This window comes from Danio aesculapii, chromosome 2 (assembly GCF_903798145.1).
Source record: "Danio aesculapii chromosome 2, fDanAes4.1, whole genome shotgun sequence".
Lineage (NCBI taxonomy): Eukaryota > Metazoa > Chordata > Actinopteri > Cypriniformes > Danionidae > Danio > Danio aesculapii.
Genome location: NC_079436.1, coordinates 33307511 through 33328480, shown reverse-complemented (window position 1 = coordinate 33328480; position 20970 = coordinate 33307511). Strand labels below are relative to the sequence as shown.

The window sequence follows — 20970 nt, the reverse complement described above, 5'->3', positions numbered from 1 at the left end:
TTTAGTATCGATAAGGCCCTCTATTTACTTGGTATCGGATCGATACCAAATTTTGCAGTATCGCCCAGCCCTAACTAGGTTTATGCTAGTTTTGTTGCATAAAATAAGAAAACAATGCAAAAGAAATATGACAAGAAGATGCTGCGGTGCTAGAAACTTGTATTGTTGAATTAAAGAGTGAAATATATTGTATTCTGTAAACTATCATTTCTGATGACTCTGAAATGCATGACACATCATGCAGCGGTTACTCTTGAGTGGGTTTATTCTACTGATTAGTCCACTTCAGATAGTATGTCTATTGACTACTTCAGCCACACACACCTCATGAATTTAAACAAACACATCCTGAACTTTTCATGTGTTTAAAAATGATACGGAGCTCGACAACTGCTACGCTCAGCTCGTAAGTTCTTCTCACACAGTATGAGCAATAGCCATACAAGCATCAATGATTTCCGCAACTTCTCCTTATGGGAAAATCGCATACGAGCTCATACAACAGCAACATTTCATGCCCCTGCCTTGAGACTAAAAATTAAAACTGTTCTTTGTTGAAATGAAGATCTCACCTTCTGACAGGCCTTCGATGTCTTTTTTCATGATGGTATTCAGTTCACGTAATGTTGGAAATTTCCAGAAAAGCATTACAAACAAGACTAGCCCGAGAGACCACACTGTCGCTGGTTCTCCGTGGTATTTGCCAGTCACCAGAAACTCAGGAGGGCAATACTCTTCTGTGCCTGGAGGAGAGAGATTTTGTTTCAATCAACATGCCATTTTAATTGAATATCCATTCCTATGCAAGGATTCATTTGATTGAGAGCTTGGTCCACTCAGAGTCAAGTATGAAAAGCCCTCAACTCATCACCACAGTTTAAGGGATCATACATACCAGAATAGGTTGTGTAAGCCTCATCTTTGAGGATTTCCCCACACCCGAAGTCAATCAATTTGACCTCAAGGGTGTCCGGGTTGATCAGGAGGTTCTCCAGCTTAATATCTCGGTGTAACACTTTCCTTTGGCAGCAGGTTTGAGCTGCGACTACCACCTGTTTCATGATAAACCGAATGGCATCTTCTTCAATGGGGCCAACATAGCTTTTTATAAAAGCGTTCAAGGGCTGACAGGGTATGGGCCGTTCCAGGACCATGAGGTAGAAGCCATGTTCCACCTGCCAGTCCAGAAGCTCAATAATTTCAGGAACACTTGGGCCTTGATTCACAAGGATTTGAAGAGCAATTTCTATTGGAAGTGGCTGAGCAAAGCCATCCTAGAAGAAAGAAAGTTTTTATAATGAATCAGTGGTAAAAGAATTGAAATCAGGCTTGGACAAGCAGTTGATTGTCTACTAAAATTTCATTTGCAGTCTGTGAGTTGGTGATTGATTCACCAAAAATGAAAATTCTGTTATTAATTACCCCCAGGAACACAAATCCCTCATCCTTCATCAATTGCAATGAGATGTTAAAAGTCCAGAAAAGGAACCAAAAACCTTGTCCACTTTGTTTTTTAGTCTCGTGTATTTTGAGGATGAATGAAGGTCTCGGGGGGGTTGGAATGACATGAGGATAAGTAATTAATAACATAATTTCATTTATGGGTGAACTAATCCTTTAATGTTAGCATGACAAGTTTGAAGTGTAAAATTGTGAAACAGAGGAGAAACAAAGAGCACAGTCTTACAATGCTGATGAACTTCGTGCAGTATATCGAGCAGTATTTCACTGCCACCTGATCAACAAAACAAAAGAATAGATGTTTAGGAATTATGAAAAAAGCAAATGGTGAGACAAGAATAACAGGACAAAAATGATTGGCTAGAGTAATTTTACAATTCAGATCCTTACCTGAAGTCCATCATCCAAACGAGTCGCTGCATAGACGGTTCCAAAACCACCTTCACCGAGCTCATCACCAATTTCATATTTGCGTGAATTGATGACTGTTAAAAGAGAAATCAGATATGTTGACATAAAATGTGACAACACTTACTATTTCTAAATCTAATTAAGAGCTACTTTTTAGTTTTTATAAGAAAAAATAGCTGTATGTTAGTTATCAAAAACATTTAAACAATATGTATATTTAAGTCAGTCTGAAGCATAAACTAAAACTGTAGGGGTGTAACTATTCGCATCTAACCATTTTGGTGCAGGGCTTTGAGTTCAGTCAATGTGTACAAAATAGGGACAAAAAGACAGATCAAATCAGGGATAAAGTGACACTGTTGGATGTTAGTGCTCAGTAGCGTTCCCACACATCTCTCTGCATGAATGAACAAGAGTGGGTACAACACCTTAATAAATAGTCAGATGTTCCAGAATTTTGAACAATAATTTTAGGTTCTTGCATTTTCTGGATGATTTTCATTTATTTATTTCTGAAAAAAATCATTATTTTATTAAAAACTTAAATATAACTGGTGTTTTTTCTGTCTAATAAAATTTGGCAGATTTTTTAGTTTTAGTTTTGCATACAGTAAAGGTTTTAATAATAGTAATTGTCCAATTTGTTTCAATGACTGAAAAATCCATATACAGTTGAAGTCAGAATTATTAGCCCCCCTTTGATTTTTTTTTTTTTTTCTTTTTAAATTTTTTTTTCCAAATTATGTTTAACAGAGCAAGGAAATGTTCACAGTATGTCTGATAATATTTTTTTCTTCTGGAGAAAGTCTTATTTGTTTAATTTTTGCTATATTAAAAGAAGTTTTAACATTTTTAACAACCATTTTAAGGTCAATATTATTAGGCCCTTTAAGCTATTTTTTTTCGATAGTCTACAGAACAAACCGTCATTATACAATAACTTGCCTAATTACCCTTTCCTGCCTAGTTAACCTAATTAACCTAGTTAAGCCTTTAAATGTCACTTTAAGCTGTATAGAAGTGTCTTGAAATATGTAGTCAAATATTATTTACTGTCATCATGGCAAAGATAAAAGAAATCAGTTATTAGAAATGAGTTATTAAAACTATTATGTTTAGAAATGTGTTGAAAAAATCTGCTCTTCGTTAAACAGAAATTGGGGAAAAAAAAAAACAGGGGGCTCATAATTCAGGGGGGCTAATAATTCTGACTTCAACTGTATATATATATTCAAATATATTTTTATATAATTTAATGTAGAATTCACTTTTTCTCACTTTTTATTTATTTGATTATTATTATATTATTAGAGCTTTAACTTCTTTGTATATATATATATATATATATATATATATATATATATATATATATATATATATATATATATATATATATATATATATATATATATATATATATATATATATATTTGTGGTCACAATTGATAATAGCAATAAAAAAAATCACAAGCATTTTTATGTTTATTTTATAAAATTTTTATCCAAACTGTAATGAAATTGATCAGAAATATTTATAGTTACGCCCTATAAACTGAGATAAAACTGTTAATGTTCATTGAATTAATGAATGAGTGTCAAGGTAGCAAACTGACCGAAATGTGTTTTCTTCTTCTCAAAAACACGTTCACACAACTCAGCTAGCGAAGGCACTACAGCTTGAAGGACGTCATCCTCACTACGGTCCGATGTGGCACAGACTGTAGGGACGTCATCAATACTTTGAGCTGCAGCATGGTCTGGAGTTTGAAGGGTCGGTTCAGTGCTGGGAGAATGGAGGACATCACTGTGGTCATCAACATGGACTGGACAGCCACTAGTGTTTGGTTCCTCCACTGACAGGTCTTCAGTCCTGCCATCAATATCTCGACCTAAAAAAGAACAATATTTTTGGATGTCAATGGTTACAGGCTTTAATATTTGCTTTTCTGTTCGACAGAACAAAACATGTACTGGTTTGGAACAAGTCAAGGGTGAGTAAATGATGGCAGAATACTATTTTTAAGTGGACTATCTCTTTAAAATGCATAACCTTGAATTTTAATAATACATTAGTAAATGTTGTATTTTGATTGATTAATGCTGTGCAGGGATTTTTTAATTCTTTTTTCATAAATACATAACTAACATTAACTGATGGAACACTTTTAAACTATTTATCATTACACTCCTATTAAACTCTATTCTAATCTGTGCATGTTCATGGTGAAGTTAGCAAACTGACCAGTCACAGTTTTCTCCATATCCTGCTGCTGGCATGACTGTGGCTCAGTATCCTTCACCTGAAGAACACGTGCACACAAGTCAGCTAGCAAAGGCACTGCAGCTTGAAAGACATCATCCTCACTACAGTCGGACATGGCACAGACTGTAGGGACGTTGTCAATATTTTGAGCTGCAGCATGGTCTGGAGTTTGAAGTGTCGGTGCTGTGCTGGGAAAATGGAGGACATCACTGTGGTCATCAACACTGACTGGACAGCCACTGATGTTTTGTTCCTCCGATGACAGGTCTTCAGTCCTGCCATCTATTTCTCGACCTTAAAAAAGAAAAAATATGTAATAACTAAGGATTGTTTTATTCACATTTGATAAATGAAATATTAACATTGAAAAAGTGACACTGCTCCATGTAAATGCTCAGTAGTTTTCCGAGTAATGAAACATTGACAAAACACATCTATGTGAATGAATGAAATTAATAAATATTGAGTGTTCCTTAATTTTGGACAATAATTTTTAGCTAATTGTATTTTCTAATTGTTTTTCTTGCTCTTTTTTTTTATGGGTTAAAAATGCTAGTATTTTATATTGTTCACAACAAATGCTGTACGCGTATTTTTTATTCTTAATTAATGTTAGCAAAAAAATTTAATATCATTAATTAATGGAACATTATTGTAAAGTGTAACCAATTCTTTTATTATTTCAACCAAGCAGGCATTTAATAAAATGTTTAAACTGTTAATGTTTACAACTAACAAAACAAAGAAGCAAAGTTTTGCCATATTTTCACAAACCATACTGAAATTTAACTGAACCACTTATTATTACACCCCTATTAAACTGCCGTATAATCTGTACATGTTCATTGAATTACTTAATGGTGAGTAAGTTAACAAACTGACCAGTCACAGTTTTCTCCATATCCTCTTGCTGGCATGACTGTGGCTCAGTGTCCTGAAGAACACGTGCACACATGTCAGCTAGCAAAGGCACTGCAGCCTGAAGGACATCCTCCTCACTACAGTCGGACATGGCACAGACTGTAGGGACGCCGTCAATACTTTGAGCTGCAGCATGGTCTGAAGTTTGAAGGGTCGGTGCAGTGCTGGGAGAATGGAGGACATCACTGTGGTCATCAACATGGACTGGACAACCACTGGTGTTTGGTTCCTCCGATGACAGGTGTTCAGTCCTGCCAATAATTTCTCGACCTTAAAAGAGGAAAAAATATGCGATAACTAAGTTTTTTCTTTCTGATTTTACAAATGAAATCTTATTTAGCCATATCAATGGATGATATAAATTATAAAGTGACTGTGTGGGGTTTAGTTTTGTGGTTTCAACATGCATGGATGTGCTTGTCATGCTTTTTGTGTTTTGACAGCTCCTACCTTAAGTTAAATATTAAGTTGTCATTTTATCATAAATGAAACATCACCTTAAAGCAATTAATTGCAATTTTGTGTAAATGCATGACAATATGAACGTGTATGCTATGTAATAAATTGTATGATGATGACTTTGTTTATTTTAATTTTGTATTACAATATCTATTACACTGTAATGCATTACAGACTTTCTCAGTCACTTTGGTATATTTATCAAATCAGAATTGAAAATCTCAAAGCAGCTTATTCAGCCTCTATACAGATTGTTACAGATTAAATTAGATACTGCTCATTCGTTTCATTTATGAGACATTTAAAACCAAAAGACCTCCTGCACATGAGTTGTGATGAAAACTGCCCAGAGCTACAAAAAAATTGTATACAGGCAAACTTGATCTAAACGTTTAAATAAATTTATCCAAGAAATTCACTTGCTGATTTGGAAATATGGAGAATAATATACTAAATTAACTGTAGATACACAACGGACTGAATGTTATAGACTAACTGATTAATAAAACTAATTAAAGATAGTTTTAAAATGAATAATAAAAACTTAAACGACAACGAGTGTAGGGCCCTATATGCAAACTTTGGTGTTCTTATAACATCGGTATATGATTTACCATCACTGGTCATCGTGGATGGAGTGTTTTTCTCCACGGGTTCTTCTCGATCTGAGTGGGTTTTGTTGACGGTCCTTTCTCGCAGGACTAAAGCAATTACTCCGAGTAATGTAAACATTTTGAAGGAGTAAATAGTCTTAAAAACGAGAAATTTGAAAAGCACAACAAAGCTACAAACAATTAACTGTAGGTAAAGCTGATCTATCAAAGAGAGTCTTCGTATATCTGCACACTACCAGTAAATCGTGAGTAATGAGGTAAATTCAGCAGAACGTCAACTTTAGAACTTTAGAACGTGATGGAACGTCAAACGGCATTCTAAATTCCAAAAACACCAAGCTGAAACGTGATTGGCCCATTTAAAAAATATATATTTTTAAAAATCAGCACAAAGTAATAGGCATTAATTTTTTGTTGCTTTTTCATGTGTGTGTGTGTGTGTGTGTGTGTGTGTGTGAGGGCGGGGGTGTATGGAGGGCCTGCAAACCTGCAAAAACAATAAATAAATAAATATACGCAAAATAACTAAATAAGTAAATAAACCCATACAATCCTGCATAAACAAAACATTAAATAATATTGCAAAGGAATAAAAAAATATATATAAAATTACACGAGTTGGGGAAAAGAAAATGCTAAACTGAAAGTTTATTTCCCCCCTTTCAAACGTTTATAAATGTCTTGAACGTAGTTCCGTATTAACTTTTCCTCAGGCTAACATGCTAATGAAAATGAATTAATTAAAATTTAAAAGAGGGAAAATAAACCTTCAGTTTAGCATTTTCTTATTCCCCCAAACGTTCATAAAATGTATTACTTATTTATTAATTATTTACCTGCCCGCACTATTTATTATTTATATATTTATTTATGCAGGAATTTGTGAATTTATATTTATTATTAATGAATTTATTATTTTATTTATGCAGGAATTTATAGATTTATTTACTCATTTATATATATATATATATATATATATATATATATATATATATATATATATATATATATATATATATATATATATATATATATATATATATATATATATATATATATATATGCGTCTTTATTTATTTATTTATTGTTTTTCAGGTTTCGTTCTCCATGATGGGTATGGAGAGATTCATTAGAAATACCATTTTGAAATTTCCCATCCATTTTTTTCGAGTCTTCTTTTTATATTCACTTGGTAAATTTATAAATAATAGCCAGGTTTTCAACTGTTGAATTTAAGATAACACTTAAAAAAAAATAAAATACAATTATTTTGCTCTAAAAAAATTCTCTAATGTTTTATTTCTGAAGCAATGCTCTAACAAAACAATCATTAGGGTGTACTCATTTTTGCAGTATGGTCTTTGCATTATAGTTCCACTCTGCCTTTGGTACTGACTCTTTAATATCTATCTCAGTAAAACAGTAATTAATAATGATAATCCGTTATTTAAATCCAAAATGTGCTTGTTAATATTAATACACTATTATAATTACTATTATGTAATAACAAGTTAACAATGATTGAATGAACTTTATTTTCATTAAAACATGAATAAATAGCCACCTGTAATAATAATTTTTGTGTCATTTTGTCATGTGATATGTTTTTGTATTCTTCAAAAAATGTAATAAAGACGGCCGTTGGAGATATGGGCACGTGCGCATGCGCAGCGTTATTTTAAACGTAATCTTCCTGCAAGATAGGTAAACTCTTCCAGCAACAGGTAAACTGATTTATTTATCAATTATGACCATGTAACGTAAAGTGCCACTACTCAAATGTTTTGTATTTTTGTAAGTGATATTTAAAATAAATGCTCTGTAGGTTAAAATGCACCCTGAAGCAGTCTGAGGTTAAACTTAAATTAAACATCGTGAGAAAATGATTCGGTATTTACAGTTTAAACAGTATAAACCGTGGTTTGATCACTCGCGGTTTTCGTTAAAGTTATAACAGTAAGTTATAAGTAAGTTATAAAAAAGTAAGTTACTCACGCGACGCGGTCCTATTAAAGTTATACGTTTCGTATTACGTTATATTAAAGATAATGCTTTTATTTTGACAGAGTCTGCCAAAATGACATTCACTGTGTGCATGGGGTAAATATTGCCTACAAGCTATTACCTGTTTCTTTGTGCTAAATGTTATTATTAGCTCGTTTGCTTTCACCTTCATACTCTGGTTTCATTCACAAACAAATCACAATCTTTAACGTTAGATTAAAGATGGTGTAACGTTAAATTTTAAATGAACAAATACTTAAAACACTTTCTCTTTTGTGATTTTGGTTGTCATTTAGCCAGAGGAGTCAGTGTCAGTGATTCAGTAAATCATTCATGCTTTTCATTTTGTATGGAGAACTGCTACTCGGTTGCTTTTTAACTTGTTTAGAGCTGAAATATTGATATAAACAATGGTGCTGTTCTCAGGATTTATGTAATATTTTTTCAATACCCTTTAGATACAACCACATATCATCCAAACCATCTCCAAGTGTGTGGCAAGGATACAGGATCAAGAGATTGACCATAGCGAAGAGCGTGTTTCATGGCAAGTAAAATAAAAATTATTTTAGTGTAACTTAGGCAAAGTTAAATGGATTCAAACTTTTTTAAAATCCAATTTGTTTGTTTCAGTTTCAGGCCTCCCTGTTGTCCTGGATGTGAAGAAGTGCTGGGACTTCCTTTGTCTTTGTTGAATGCTTCGTGGGGCAGTATTCAACCATACAGTCAGCCCTTCCTTTGACCCACACAGCAAAAGTTTAGAGGAGAAGAGACAGGTAATCTACAGAGTTGAACTTGGTTACTGATAGCTGAGTGAATACCTTTAGGACAGTGTGTTTCAATGCTGGTTCTGAGATGTACAGCTATGCACCTTCTGTATGTTTTGTTTTTCTTTCGTCTCTTTTTACGCTTTAACAACCAAATGGGTGCTTAAGTCTATGTAACTGAATATATTTGAATTACATTACAACGTAGATGCTGTAAAAGAAAGCTTATGAAATTGAAAATAGTCACATAAAGCTTTCATCGCACGTTCATCATTGGCTGAAAAACACAAGCTGTGCATTTAGCCCATTGTATAGTATATGGTACTGCATTTTTTTGTTATTTATTTACTTGCTAGAAATAAATCTTTGTGATTTATTTTGAAGAAAACTAAACTTTCGCTTGTTTGGTGGGCAAGGACTGATGCATTGAAAACAAATTTACTAACATTTTTCATCTTACGTTAGGGATGCATTGATATAGAATTTTTGGCTAACACGATAACTCTTTATATTTGGAGGCAGATAACCGATGTACTAGCTGATAAATATAATTATTTCTAAATTTTCTGCAGGATTGCAAAAACAAAAGCCAAACATATACAGTGAACAACTGATTTTATTTGAAAAACTTCAAATCTTAGATCTTAGAATACTATAAAAACAACAACAACCTTTTCCTACTCAATAGAAAAAAGCAATAATTTCAAAATGACAAGGTGATTACAGACCTGTATTTACAATGTCACCTAAATCAGCATGCCAAAAAAATTACAATTTTCTTTTCTTTGCATAGTAAATTAACTTGCAAGAAGCTAAATAAATATATTTTAATTAAAGTTAAAATGAAAATAAAGGGACTAAGCCGAAAAGAAAATGAATGAATGAAAGAACTAAGAACTGAAACCAGGTCAAATGTTCTCAAATAAAATGTGCTACAGTAATATACTATTGTTAGTTGTTTGACATTTTTATGACAGCACTCCTGCAAGATTCTCTAGTGCTTCCACAAAAATCATTATATATTAGTTATTAATAGCTGATTTATGTTGTGCCAGCATGCGTTGACTATTTATTTAAACACAGAATATAAACATGTTTCTTCTTATTTGTGTTTAATTCGATCGAATGCTGAACATGGACATTTTTATAGTACAGCCAGTAAAAGGGCTTTAAAATTTAGCAATAAAAACAATTCCATTTGCATAAATAAAATTATATTACAATAACGCATAGCCTACTCTGTATTTTTCTGTTCCTAACAAGCTGTTCAACTAATTATTAAAAATGGCAATGGTGTCTAAAATGAAACTATTTCTTCTGAAAAATGTGTTAGCAAATACAAATGTGATCTTGCTGAACATTACTGATTATGATGATGATGATCAGACCTGAAGGCGTGCCATGCTCAACTTGACAAAACATGAAGAAAATGCCTCCATCACAGAGAAACAGGCACTCATAGGCGACGAGGTCACTGCATGCATCCATGTTTCTTCTTTGTGTAGATAAATACAATTCCATTTGCTTTCATCTATTCCTCTTTTTTTTTTTTAAATAGGCGTAGTTTTACGGGGGGTCCCGCGTATAACTGCCTGGACCTGCAGTCACCTTTTAAATCTTTTCATGTGCTGCACTGTTGCATCACATTATCTTTTAAATAATTTAGCATTGATTTTAGTTATTTTCTAAGATAAAACATGATGCAAATGAAGTAGGTGATTACGTTAAAGTTTAACGATCAAGTTAAAAATCAGTTGAAAGGTTATTAAATACCGAAGTGTACCGAAAATTCTCACAGAAATCAGTCAAGTTTTGTGAACACAAAAAAAATTCATGGTTTGGGTTTACATTAAGTATTGGGGTATGTGAGAGATCTGCAGAGTAGATGGCAACATCAACAGCCTGAGGTATCAAGACATTTGTGCTGCCCATTACATTACAAACCTCAGAAGAGGTAAATTCTTCAGAAGGATAGCACTCCTTATCATAATTTAGCCTCCACAAGTTCCTGAAAGCAAAGAAGGTCAAGGTGCTCCAGGATTGGCCAGCTCAGTCCCCAGAAATGAACATTATTGAGCATGACTGGGGTAAGATTGAAGGAAGAGGCACTGAACATGAATCCAAAGAATCTTGATGAACTCTGGGAGTCCTGCAAGAACACTTTCTTTGCCATTCCAGATGACTTTATTAATAATATAGTTATTTGAGTCATTGCAGAGATGTATGGATGCAGTTCTTCAAGCTCATGGGAGTCGTACACAATATTGATTCTTTTTCCACTGCACCCCGACTTTATATTTTATATTGTACATTATTTCTGTTAAGTGACAAGACTTTTGTCTAAGCAAAGTCAAACCTTACTGTCCTAATTAAATAATTAAAAATTCAGGTATGATCATATTTTATTTTGGTAAAATAAGTGTAATCTAGAGGCCTTTGCCTTTCATATAAGCCACTTCTGATACCAAATGATCAACCAGAAGTCAAGTTACTATTTGTTGTCCCTAATACTTGGATAGGCGCCAAGACTTTTGTCAGGTAGTGTACAGTTGGAGTCAGAATTATTATCCCCCTATATATTTTTTCCCAAGTTCTGTTCATTAGATAGAAGATTTCTAAACATAATAGTTTTAATAACTCATTTCTAATAACTGATTTATTTTATCTTTGCCATGATGACAGTACATAATATTTTGCTAGAATTTTTCAAGTGCAATTTAAAGGCTTAACTAGGTTAATTAGGTTAACTAAGTGAGTTGAGGTAATTAAGGAAGAAAATTGTGGTTTGCAGACAATTGAAAAAATATTTATGGTGAAATATTTACGGTTAAAGGGCAAAAAAAAAAAAAGAAAGACTTTTTCCAGAAAAAAAGAATATATCGAAAATTCTGTGAAAAATGTCTTGCTCTGTTAAACATAATTTGTGAAATATATATATAAAAAAAATACTGGAGGGTGTAATTCTGACTTCAGCTATACAGCTATAAAGCTGTTTGTAGAGGTAAGAACAAACAGGGTACACATTTTATTGTGCCGTGTGCTTTCTGTGAATTTACATTTAAAAGTTCCTATGAACAAAAATGAGAAACTAACGATTGAGCTGACTGGAGATCAGCGCTTGGGACAACGGGAGAGTGACGTTTTGAGTCACGTGCACAGCTCGAGCTCGTCACATGATCAGCTGATGACTGCTTCCCCTCTGATGGATGCAGGATTTCCAGCCTTCGCCGCTTCGACGGGCTCACAGCAATCCATTTCTCTCCAAAATACGACAATCCGGCGGAAAATAACAAAACAGTAGCTTTAGGTTCATTCGAGGAGGAACCTTTAGATAGCAAATCTGGCGCTGCTGTTGGAGTTGATGATGAACGGGCACGCGATTTTATACACCGGGGTCACTTTGGCCTTCTGGGCGACTCTGCTGATCGTCGGTAAGTGCTAATAAAACCCTTTAAACATACATAGAAATAACACATTCATATTGGTGCAATTAATTCATTCAATCGTATTAATAATTCATTCTTCTTTTTAGCAGATAAGCATTTTTGACGTAACGTTATTGTTAAACAGACGTTAGCTGTCATACACTAGCACGACTAGCGTTAATGTTACCCCAAATAATAATAATATTAATGTCATTTAGGAATAATGCAAGCTGTTGTCAGAATGAAAACATTGGTGTAAAGTCAAATTTATATACTTGTATAATATGCTATAGAAATAGGATCGAACCTTCTGTTGGTGAATAATAAGCATAACTTAACACCTGCTGTGATGAGAAGAACGTCATTATGTATTTGTGGTGTTTCTTTTCCACACATTGACCGTAATGACACTGAAGAGTAGCAAAATGCAGTTGTATATGTAGCCAGCATAGCTTTGTTTTGTATTTGCTACAAGGTTGTTAAACAGGTTTTATGAGCAAATGAGGAAGATGGCTCTCACATGACTGTGAGCTTTCACGTATTCCTTCTATGACTCTCTGTATGAAAAAGTGTGTGTATTGTGCCACTTTAAATGTTATTACAGTGCTTTTAATTTCGCCTTTTTATATAAACACTATCACCTTTGTATTAAACTCTTTACAACACCAACCAAGTTGTTTTTATTTGTCCACAGGTATTTGCTATACAATTTTTGACCTTGGATTTCGATTTGATGTAGCATGGTATGTATTATGTAAACCAATCCTTCAAATACAGTAATGTTATGTTATTGCTAAGCAGGCTTGTCTTGTACGTTTACAGTTACATTAGTAGCATGTAGTTCTGATATCCACATTAGCTCATTTAAGATGCAGGAAATGATTTAAATGTTCTTTATGATGTTTAGATGACCTGACCTTTTTTGTCACAGGTTTTTAACAGAGACTTCTCCATTTATGTGGGCTAATCTTGGAATTGGCCTGGCCATTTCTCTGTCTGTTGTTGGAGCTGCATGGTAAGACTGTCCATTTCCTCTTTTTAGTCAAGCAACTTCGGAAATTTTGAATTGTAGTTTTCAATATCCCTTTTTTCAGCTTTAAGTTTAAAATGGCTCCATAAATGAAGAATTCAACTCTATTTATATGTAGCCTACTTGACAAAATGTAATGTAATGCAAAAAACCCAACAACAACAATAATAGTATTATTAACAATATTTAAAAAGAATAAATCTTTTAAAGGCTAGGTACTGTACTAGCAGTTTATTAATATTGTAAAAACAATGTTTTTTGACTCTGCAGGGGGATTTACATCACTGGGTCCAGCATCATTGGTGGTGGAGTTAAAGCTCCAAGAATCAAGACCAAAAATCTTGTCAGGTAGATGGAATGTACTTTCTTTTTTATTCTGATAGTCTTCAGGATAAACCGCCGCAGAATGACTCCTCTGTATAAATCAAGAGATTTTATATGTTTGTTGCGCAGTGACTAATGATTAAATCAGAATCAAAAAGTTAAAAGTGCAGTGTTGTTTAAATTTTCCTTGCAAATCATAGCAGTTAAATTAGTGGAATGTTCATCTGCTTTTATTAGAATGTTCTAAATTATACATAATTCCATCTGTCTGGTAATTCAGTTTTATTTTGTTGTTTTTTTGTGGATTTTATTATTTTTTTTATTTTTGACTTACATTACCACTTTGTGACAATTCTTTTCCCCCCCTAGTATTATCTTTTGTGAAGCTGTTGCCATTTATGGGATCATCATGGCAATTGTCATTAGCAATTTGGCAGAGGTAAGTAAAAACCTACCCATTTCTTAGTAGGCATGGGCCAGTATAGGTTTCTGATGGTATAATAACCTTGGATACAAATATGAAGGTATTATGATTATTATTTTAAAATAAGTTCTTTTTAAATGTCTGGGTGAACTTTTTCCCTCATTGAACACAATATATTTTAATTTAGGAGATTTTAAATTTATTTTGGAACATTAAATGTGTCAGGCTTAATAATTCACATAAATAAATAACCTCTGCTATCTTCATTAGTTTCAAAAACACAGATTTCTTTACAAAATGTAAAAAACACATAAAACACCCTTACATATACTTTAGGAATGGTACAACAGAAAATTTTAGCTGTTTTAAAACCTTGACTTTTCCAAACCACGATAAACCTTAAAACCGGTTATTGTCTCATGCATATTTCTTAGGTACTTCAGTTTTAGTGTATCTGTAGAGTGTGTTTGTTTGTGTCAAGAATAGAGTAGATGCTTTCTATTAGCTTTATGAGTAACATTAAAATGAAACATTTCTTTTATTTTTTTAATGTTGTTTAGAACTTCAGTGGCACGACTCCAGAGACTATTGGGTCAAAGAACTACCAAGCGGGTACTTGATGCTCTAAATCTGTCATTCTAAGTCTAATATTTCTCTTAACTTTTGCTGGGCAAGTGAATGACACTGGTGCTGTCCTTTTAGGCTACTCCATGTTCGGTGCGGGACTCACGGTTGGCTTTTCAAACCTCTTCTGTGGCATCTGTGTTGGCATTGTGGGCAGTGGAGCTGCCCTGGCGGATGCTCAGAATGCCAATCTCTTTGTCAGGATTCTTATTGTTGAAATTTTCGGCAGTGCCATTGGACTGTTTGGAGTGATCGTAGCCATCTTGCAGGTATGTTTTTTTAAATATAGATTTTTTTTATTCTTTATAAGCTGTTGTGTTCATGGTTTTCTAAATTCTAAATAAGCACAGCACTTTACTGGAAAAGTAGTTGTTTATCATCTGAAATGTACTGCAACATATTTCAAAATGACTAAAATGGCGCAATTAACTCCAAAACGTAAAGCGCACACATTTGTTTTGGTAACAACGGAGAGAGATATGATTGTCTGGGTACAGTAAAGCACATTTAATTTAATTTTTATTTTTTTAATCAACCGCTTTAGCTATGATGTTTATAATACATGTTGTTTATGGTTAATGACACTTTAATTTCAGTTTGTTTTGTTTTTTACCTATATTATTACTCTCTTTTCTGTTCCGTATGTTGTTAAGAAATTTCATGAGAGCTAAAATACAGGTTCATAATGTCATTTTTTTGTTACTTTTTTTGTCTGCGGTCACACTAGAGTAGTGGTTCCCAACCTTTTTTTTTAAACTGACATTTTTTAAAGCATCTCTTATGTTCTGGGGTCTATTGGACATGAGTTCTTTTTTCCTTAGGAAAAATTCTTTGGGTTTACCAACCGTCTGTGGGTGTCTGGTGCTCTGATGTCTCTTTAGTTTGCAGGGCTTCATGCTTTTATTCGCCAGTCTGTCACCACAGTTGACACACTCAATTCTCACCTTGTCCATTGCTTCAGTTAAACCAAATTTAAGATAACTTTCCAAATAAATCCTTGCTTTCTTTTTAGCACATTCATTTTTATCTCCTCCCTGGCGCTTTGCCATATCTTCTCTTTCGTGCGTCTTTTTTTTTTAAAATTGCTAACGTAAGCTCTGGGCTAGGTTCCCACTCTCGCGATACACTTTAAAACATTCTCGACGTTAATGAAATCTCTTATCTCTCTATATATGATTTATTCCCAAATAATCAGAATTGGATTATTTAATAAATGAAATTGATTTCTTAAAAAAAAAACAGAAAAGTAAGAAAAAAACAAGAGTGCTCTTGGCGACCCCCGGGTTGGGAACCACTGCACTAGAGCAATGGTCTCAACATAAATTCCTGGAGGGCCGCAGCTCTGCATAGTTTACCTCCAACCAGCTGCAACTCACACCTGCTTAATAGTCTCTAGTAGTCTTGAAGCTGTGTTTGATTAGGGTTGGAGCAAAACTGCAGAGCTGTAGCCCTCCAGGAATCAAGTTTGAGACCTATGCACTAGAGTTTGTGCATGCAAAATTCTGTCATACGGCACTGTGAAAAGGGGCGGGATTAAACAAGATTATTAGACATAAAAAGCAATTGGTCCATATTTTAAATCTCTGAGAATTTAAAATAATTCAGAGTTCACCAAGCTTAAACTTTCCAACGCAGTGATCTGTTAAACTTGTTGCATAAGCTTGCGTTTCCAGTCTGTTTCATTTGCATGCGTATGAATAGTCTATGGGGTGAAAAGTGCAGTGTGACTGCAGCTTTAGTTGACTGAGCATGACATTTTAAATAAAACACAGCATTAAAATAAAACTAATGCAGAAAATCTGTGTGATGCATACTTTTAATGTTAAAAAATGTTTTAGTTTTGTGCGAGTGCTTCACTTTAAGTAGCAAGTGCTGAGTTGTTAGCAAGTTTATCAGACTTGTGCAACTGACAGCAGAGAATTTTAAACTAATTATAAATGTTTTGGGTTTTAAATTATTTAAAACATTTTGAAATCGCTCAGATTCTTCTAACACAAATCTTTTTGTTGCCCAAAATATAAATGAAGAAACACAAATCCAAAGATTTCTTGCAAATAATATTATGTGATTTTTTTTTTTTTTTTAAAGCAGTTGTCCTGATCTTTTAGTCTGCTCTTTTTATTTATTTATTTATTTATTTATTTATTTTATTTTTTATTTAAATTTAAATTTAAATCAAGTCATCTTATATTCCAGCAGCACTATTATCAATATACATTTGCTCAAAAAATAAAGGGAACACTTAACACTCAACAACAATGTAACTCCAAGTGTTTCCTTTATTTTTTTGAGCAGTATACATTTAGTAGTGTTGTCAATACACCCATTATTCGGCTTCCATTATCATTAAATCATCAGATAGCTTGTACTTTGCTTTCAGTGAGTAAAATATGGATTGACTGAAGGATATTATTTTTTAATAAATATATAATTTTGCTCTTAGTTTGAAATGAACCTTTTCCCCTCTCTTCTTAATATTATTCCTCGTGTTAACAGACAAAGTGCTGTCATGAAGCATATTCTTCCCCATCTGGTTTCCACCAGGATGATCTTTTGAATTATTTCTCATTAATATCCATCTAGCAACTTATGTCCACCCTCTGGAAAATGAATGTTTTATCAACATTTCCAGTCACACATTGTAAATGTATCTGACATGCATACTTGAATTCAGATGTAGATTATTTGCCACACCAGATCAACTCCTTTTAAAACAGTCATTTCACGAGGCTTACACTTGCAATATGGCCTCTAATGATAAGATTTTCATGATTTTTTTTTTTGTTGATTCGTTCAATATTCAGTCTTTTCAGTAGTATATTTATATTACTGAGTATCAGATTGTGTTGGTTAAACTTACGTTTTTTTTTTAAGTTTGTCATATTGAATAGATTTTTGATCTGATATTTAACTATATATTTGTTTCTCTCCATTTAGACATCGAAAGTAAAAATGGGAAATTAGACGACTACACAACCTACAGATCAAAGATGCTGTGTTGCTGGTGCAAACCGGAGGTGTAAATACATAGTAAATTATTTAAATGTATTTTCCTTTGTGTCTGTTTTTAACCATCATTTTCTGAAGATTGAAATATTGTATGTGCACCAATTTGTCTTAAACGAGTGCATGATGGCGTTTGTTCACTTAGGTTGACATCTCTCAGTTCTGTAAAATGAAAATATCACTTAATGTTTTTGCCCATACGATCTCATTACGTAGAATCCATCATGAGGATTGTTCTGTTTGAAAACGAGAGGTATTATATTTAATAAAATAGCTTAATAATATAAACAATGATCTTGCATATGGTGAGAGAACCAACTTGTCAGTAAGCCAGATGTTGAGGTCCGTTTTGACATAAATAGGGTGTTATGTTTGTAATCATCTCAAATTCCAATATATAGTTGGCTGTTATTGTTCTGTACAGTACAAGAAAAGTGATTTCAATTGCATTGGTGTGGTTCTTTGCATTGGATGGCTGTAAATCGTGAAGTATTCTCTTGGTCGCCGTATGCAAGGATATTCTTGTGTTTGCGTGTTGAGCTGATCTGATCTCACTCTCATGTGTTGTGTTCCTTTCACGTAGCTGCTGTATTTAAGCAAATTTTCTTTTAGTAAAAAAGTTCTACCAAAATAATAATGGTAAAAATGAATCTCCAAACTTATTTCTGCCAGCGTAGATCCTCAATTTGTAGATCTCTTCAGTTCTGGTTGGTTAAAGATTAAAGGATATATTAATCTGATGTGTGTACATATTAAAAAGAAATCTGCTGTTTTGTGAAGCATGAGGTTGTTTGCCATTCCGTATTTTCCTAGTTGTCTTGTGATTTCTTTTTGTTTGTTTGTTTAAATTTTTGTATTCTTTTTCTTTCTTTCTTGAAACAAGAAGTGGTCTTTATCCCCCGGGTTACTGTATGATGTCTCAGCTTTATGAACAATATGTACTATTCTCTTTTTACTCTTTGTGGTGCGTCGGTTAATTCTGAATATGCTGTAATGACATCAAAACTTTAAAAACTAATTCACAATTGGTTCCTTTAACCATTTTCTATTTTAAAAGCTTTAATGTTAATTTAATATAAATAAATAAAAGTGATGTGTGTAGTTTTACATTATAAAACCACCGAGAAACTCTGTTTTAAATGCTCAAGTTGCATTTAATACAGACCTTATTTAATTTATAAATTACAAATATATAAAGCAGGGGTGCCCAAACTCTGTCCTGGAGGGCCGGTGTCTTGCATAGTTTTGCTCCAACTTTCTTCGGCAAACCTGTTTGGGAGTTGATTAGCTGTTACTGGTGTGTTTAATTGGGGTTTGAACTAAAATATGCTCAGCGGCCCTCCTGGACAGAGTTTGAGCACCCCTGATATAAAGGAAAATCTCAAAGGAACCAGCAGTAAATTAGGCTGGTCAGTTTTGAAGTCATCAGTTTTCAGTTTTTCAGTTTTCGTGTTTGCAAGTTTAAATAAGGCTGTATGGTTCTTTCTCAACTTCAAAAATAATATAAACACAAGTTTAATAACTTTTAGAAAGACATTGGCAATTTTTGCAGTGGCTGAAATGCTTAACAGTACAGCCCACAGCCTATTTTTCATTCATGTACAATTAAATGTTTTTCCTTCGCTGAAGTCTGTAGGTTATCTAGCAAACCTAACAGTGCTCAGTTTGAACCACTGGTTATGATGACTATGATCAAACTCGCAAGATCAGCTGACTTTTTCTTAGGTCAACTGAAATTCTTTTTTATTTCTAATTCTGATGTGTTTGTGAAGTGGAGATACATACTAAACATGACTTTACTAACCACTGAATGTCCGAAATCAACTGTTAAATGTCTGTCTCTAAGTTATAATGATCAGTCAACTTACAAACCCAATATGTAAAGCATTTTAGTCTTGTGAATCATTTTCAGATGGTCCGTTAGTCTTGCACTGGGTCTGTGGAGTGAATTACTATACATTTTTTTTTTATTTCTTTATGTGCATAAGTGTTTCTTTTAAACATTCCAACTTGGACCTGGTTGTAATGATGGATCACACCGAGAGGCTACTTTAAGTCTCATTATTCCGGGAGCCGTGTGGTAAAGATGACCTTGTAATCATTTCTTGTTTCAGTGATTGTTGAATATGTTAATGTGGTGATTCCATTGTTTTGATGTGTACAAGTGGATCCTCTAGACTTCAAATAATTGTCCTTGGAGAAATTAAAAGTAATGTGAAAGTTCTTTGCAGTCTTTTTTTATTGTGTGTAGTGCAGCAGAACTCAAACACTTGGTTATCAAATGACTAATCATTTATTTATATTCTGGTGCTCTACACTCTAAAGGAGGCTTTTATCTTTATATTTTATGAACGATTAGCCAATAGGAGTAAATTAACCCCCCCCCCCCCCCCCAACTATTTACAGTTGAGTAAAAAAGGAAAAAAAGAGCATTTTTTAATTCTCTTATTAAATTGTTCTCTTGTTAATAACACACAGTTGTTATTTCAATATATACTGTAGAGTATAGCCAGTTACAACAAACAGCACACATAACATAATCAGCTCTGTTGTTTTTCTATAACGATACTATTGCCAGTAACAGGTTACAGATGTTGTACTGCTATTATTTTTACACAACTGTATTTTGTAGTTGGGGAAAGGCTTTTACACTAACCAAAGGTGTTTTCTTGCATTTGATTTAGTATTTAAAAATGTAATTTATAATTTTGGTGACCACAGAGATTAATTTTCTATATATGCAGATTTGGTGCTGAACAAACGTCTTCATCGGTTGAAAATTATTTTGTTGTGATTTCAGGGTTTTGTTTTTTTTTTATTAAAAGAAAGTGAAACGTTATGGAGAAAAAAAAAGCAAATTACAAAGCTTTTTAGTATTATTTTTTTCTAACTTTGTATAAGACGTTTTTTTTTTTTTTTTAAATATATAAATACAATTCAAAAACAACAATTTAGGCCAAGCTCAATTCCAACATATTCTTTCACAAACTGACTGAGACATGTCAGAAAAAAAATATATATATTATCAGACATACTGTGAACGTTTTCTTGCTCTGTTAAATATCATTTGGGAAACATAACAAAAAATTAAAACATTCAAAGGGGGGCTAATAATTCTGACATAATAATTCTGACTGTATATAATAACTTAACAAAAAAGATCAACATACCGTGCAGACATCAAAAAGAAACTCTGTAAGGGGTTAAATAAAACCATATTCTTAAAACAAATCGTAC

General features: G+C 33.2%; 1 protein-coding gene across 1 annotated transcript; it reads left to right on the top strand.

Annotated features, from left to right (window-relative positions):
• The first annotated feature begins 12070 nt into the window (after positions 1-12070).
• atp6v0b (ATPase H+ transporting V0 subunit b) lies at positions 12071-19956 on the top strand. Its single transcript, XM_056477830.1, has 8 exons — positions 12071-12331; positions 13020-13068; positions 13257-13340; positions 13626-13703; positions 14049-14118; positions 14664-14715; positions 14806-14996; positions 17665-19956. The coding sequence occupies exons 1-8, from the start codon at positions 12262-12264 to the stop codon at positions 17689-17691; spliced, it is 621 nt and encodes a 206-aa protein (XP_056333805.1). The 5' UTR covers positions 12071-12261; the 3' UTR covers positions 17692-19956.
• The last annotated feature ends 1014 nt before the right edge of the window (positions 19957-20970 follow it).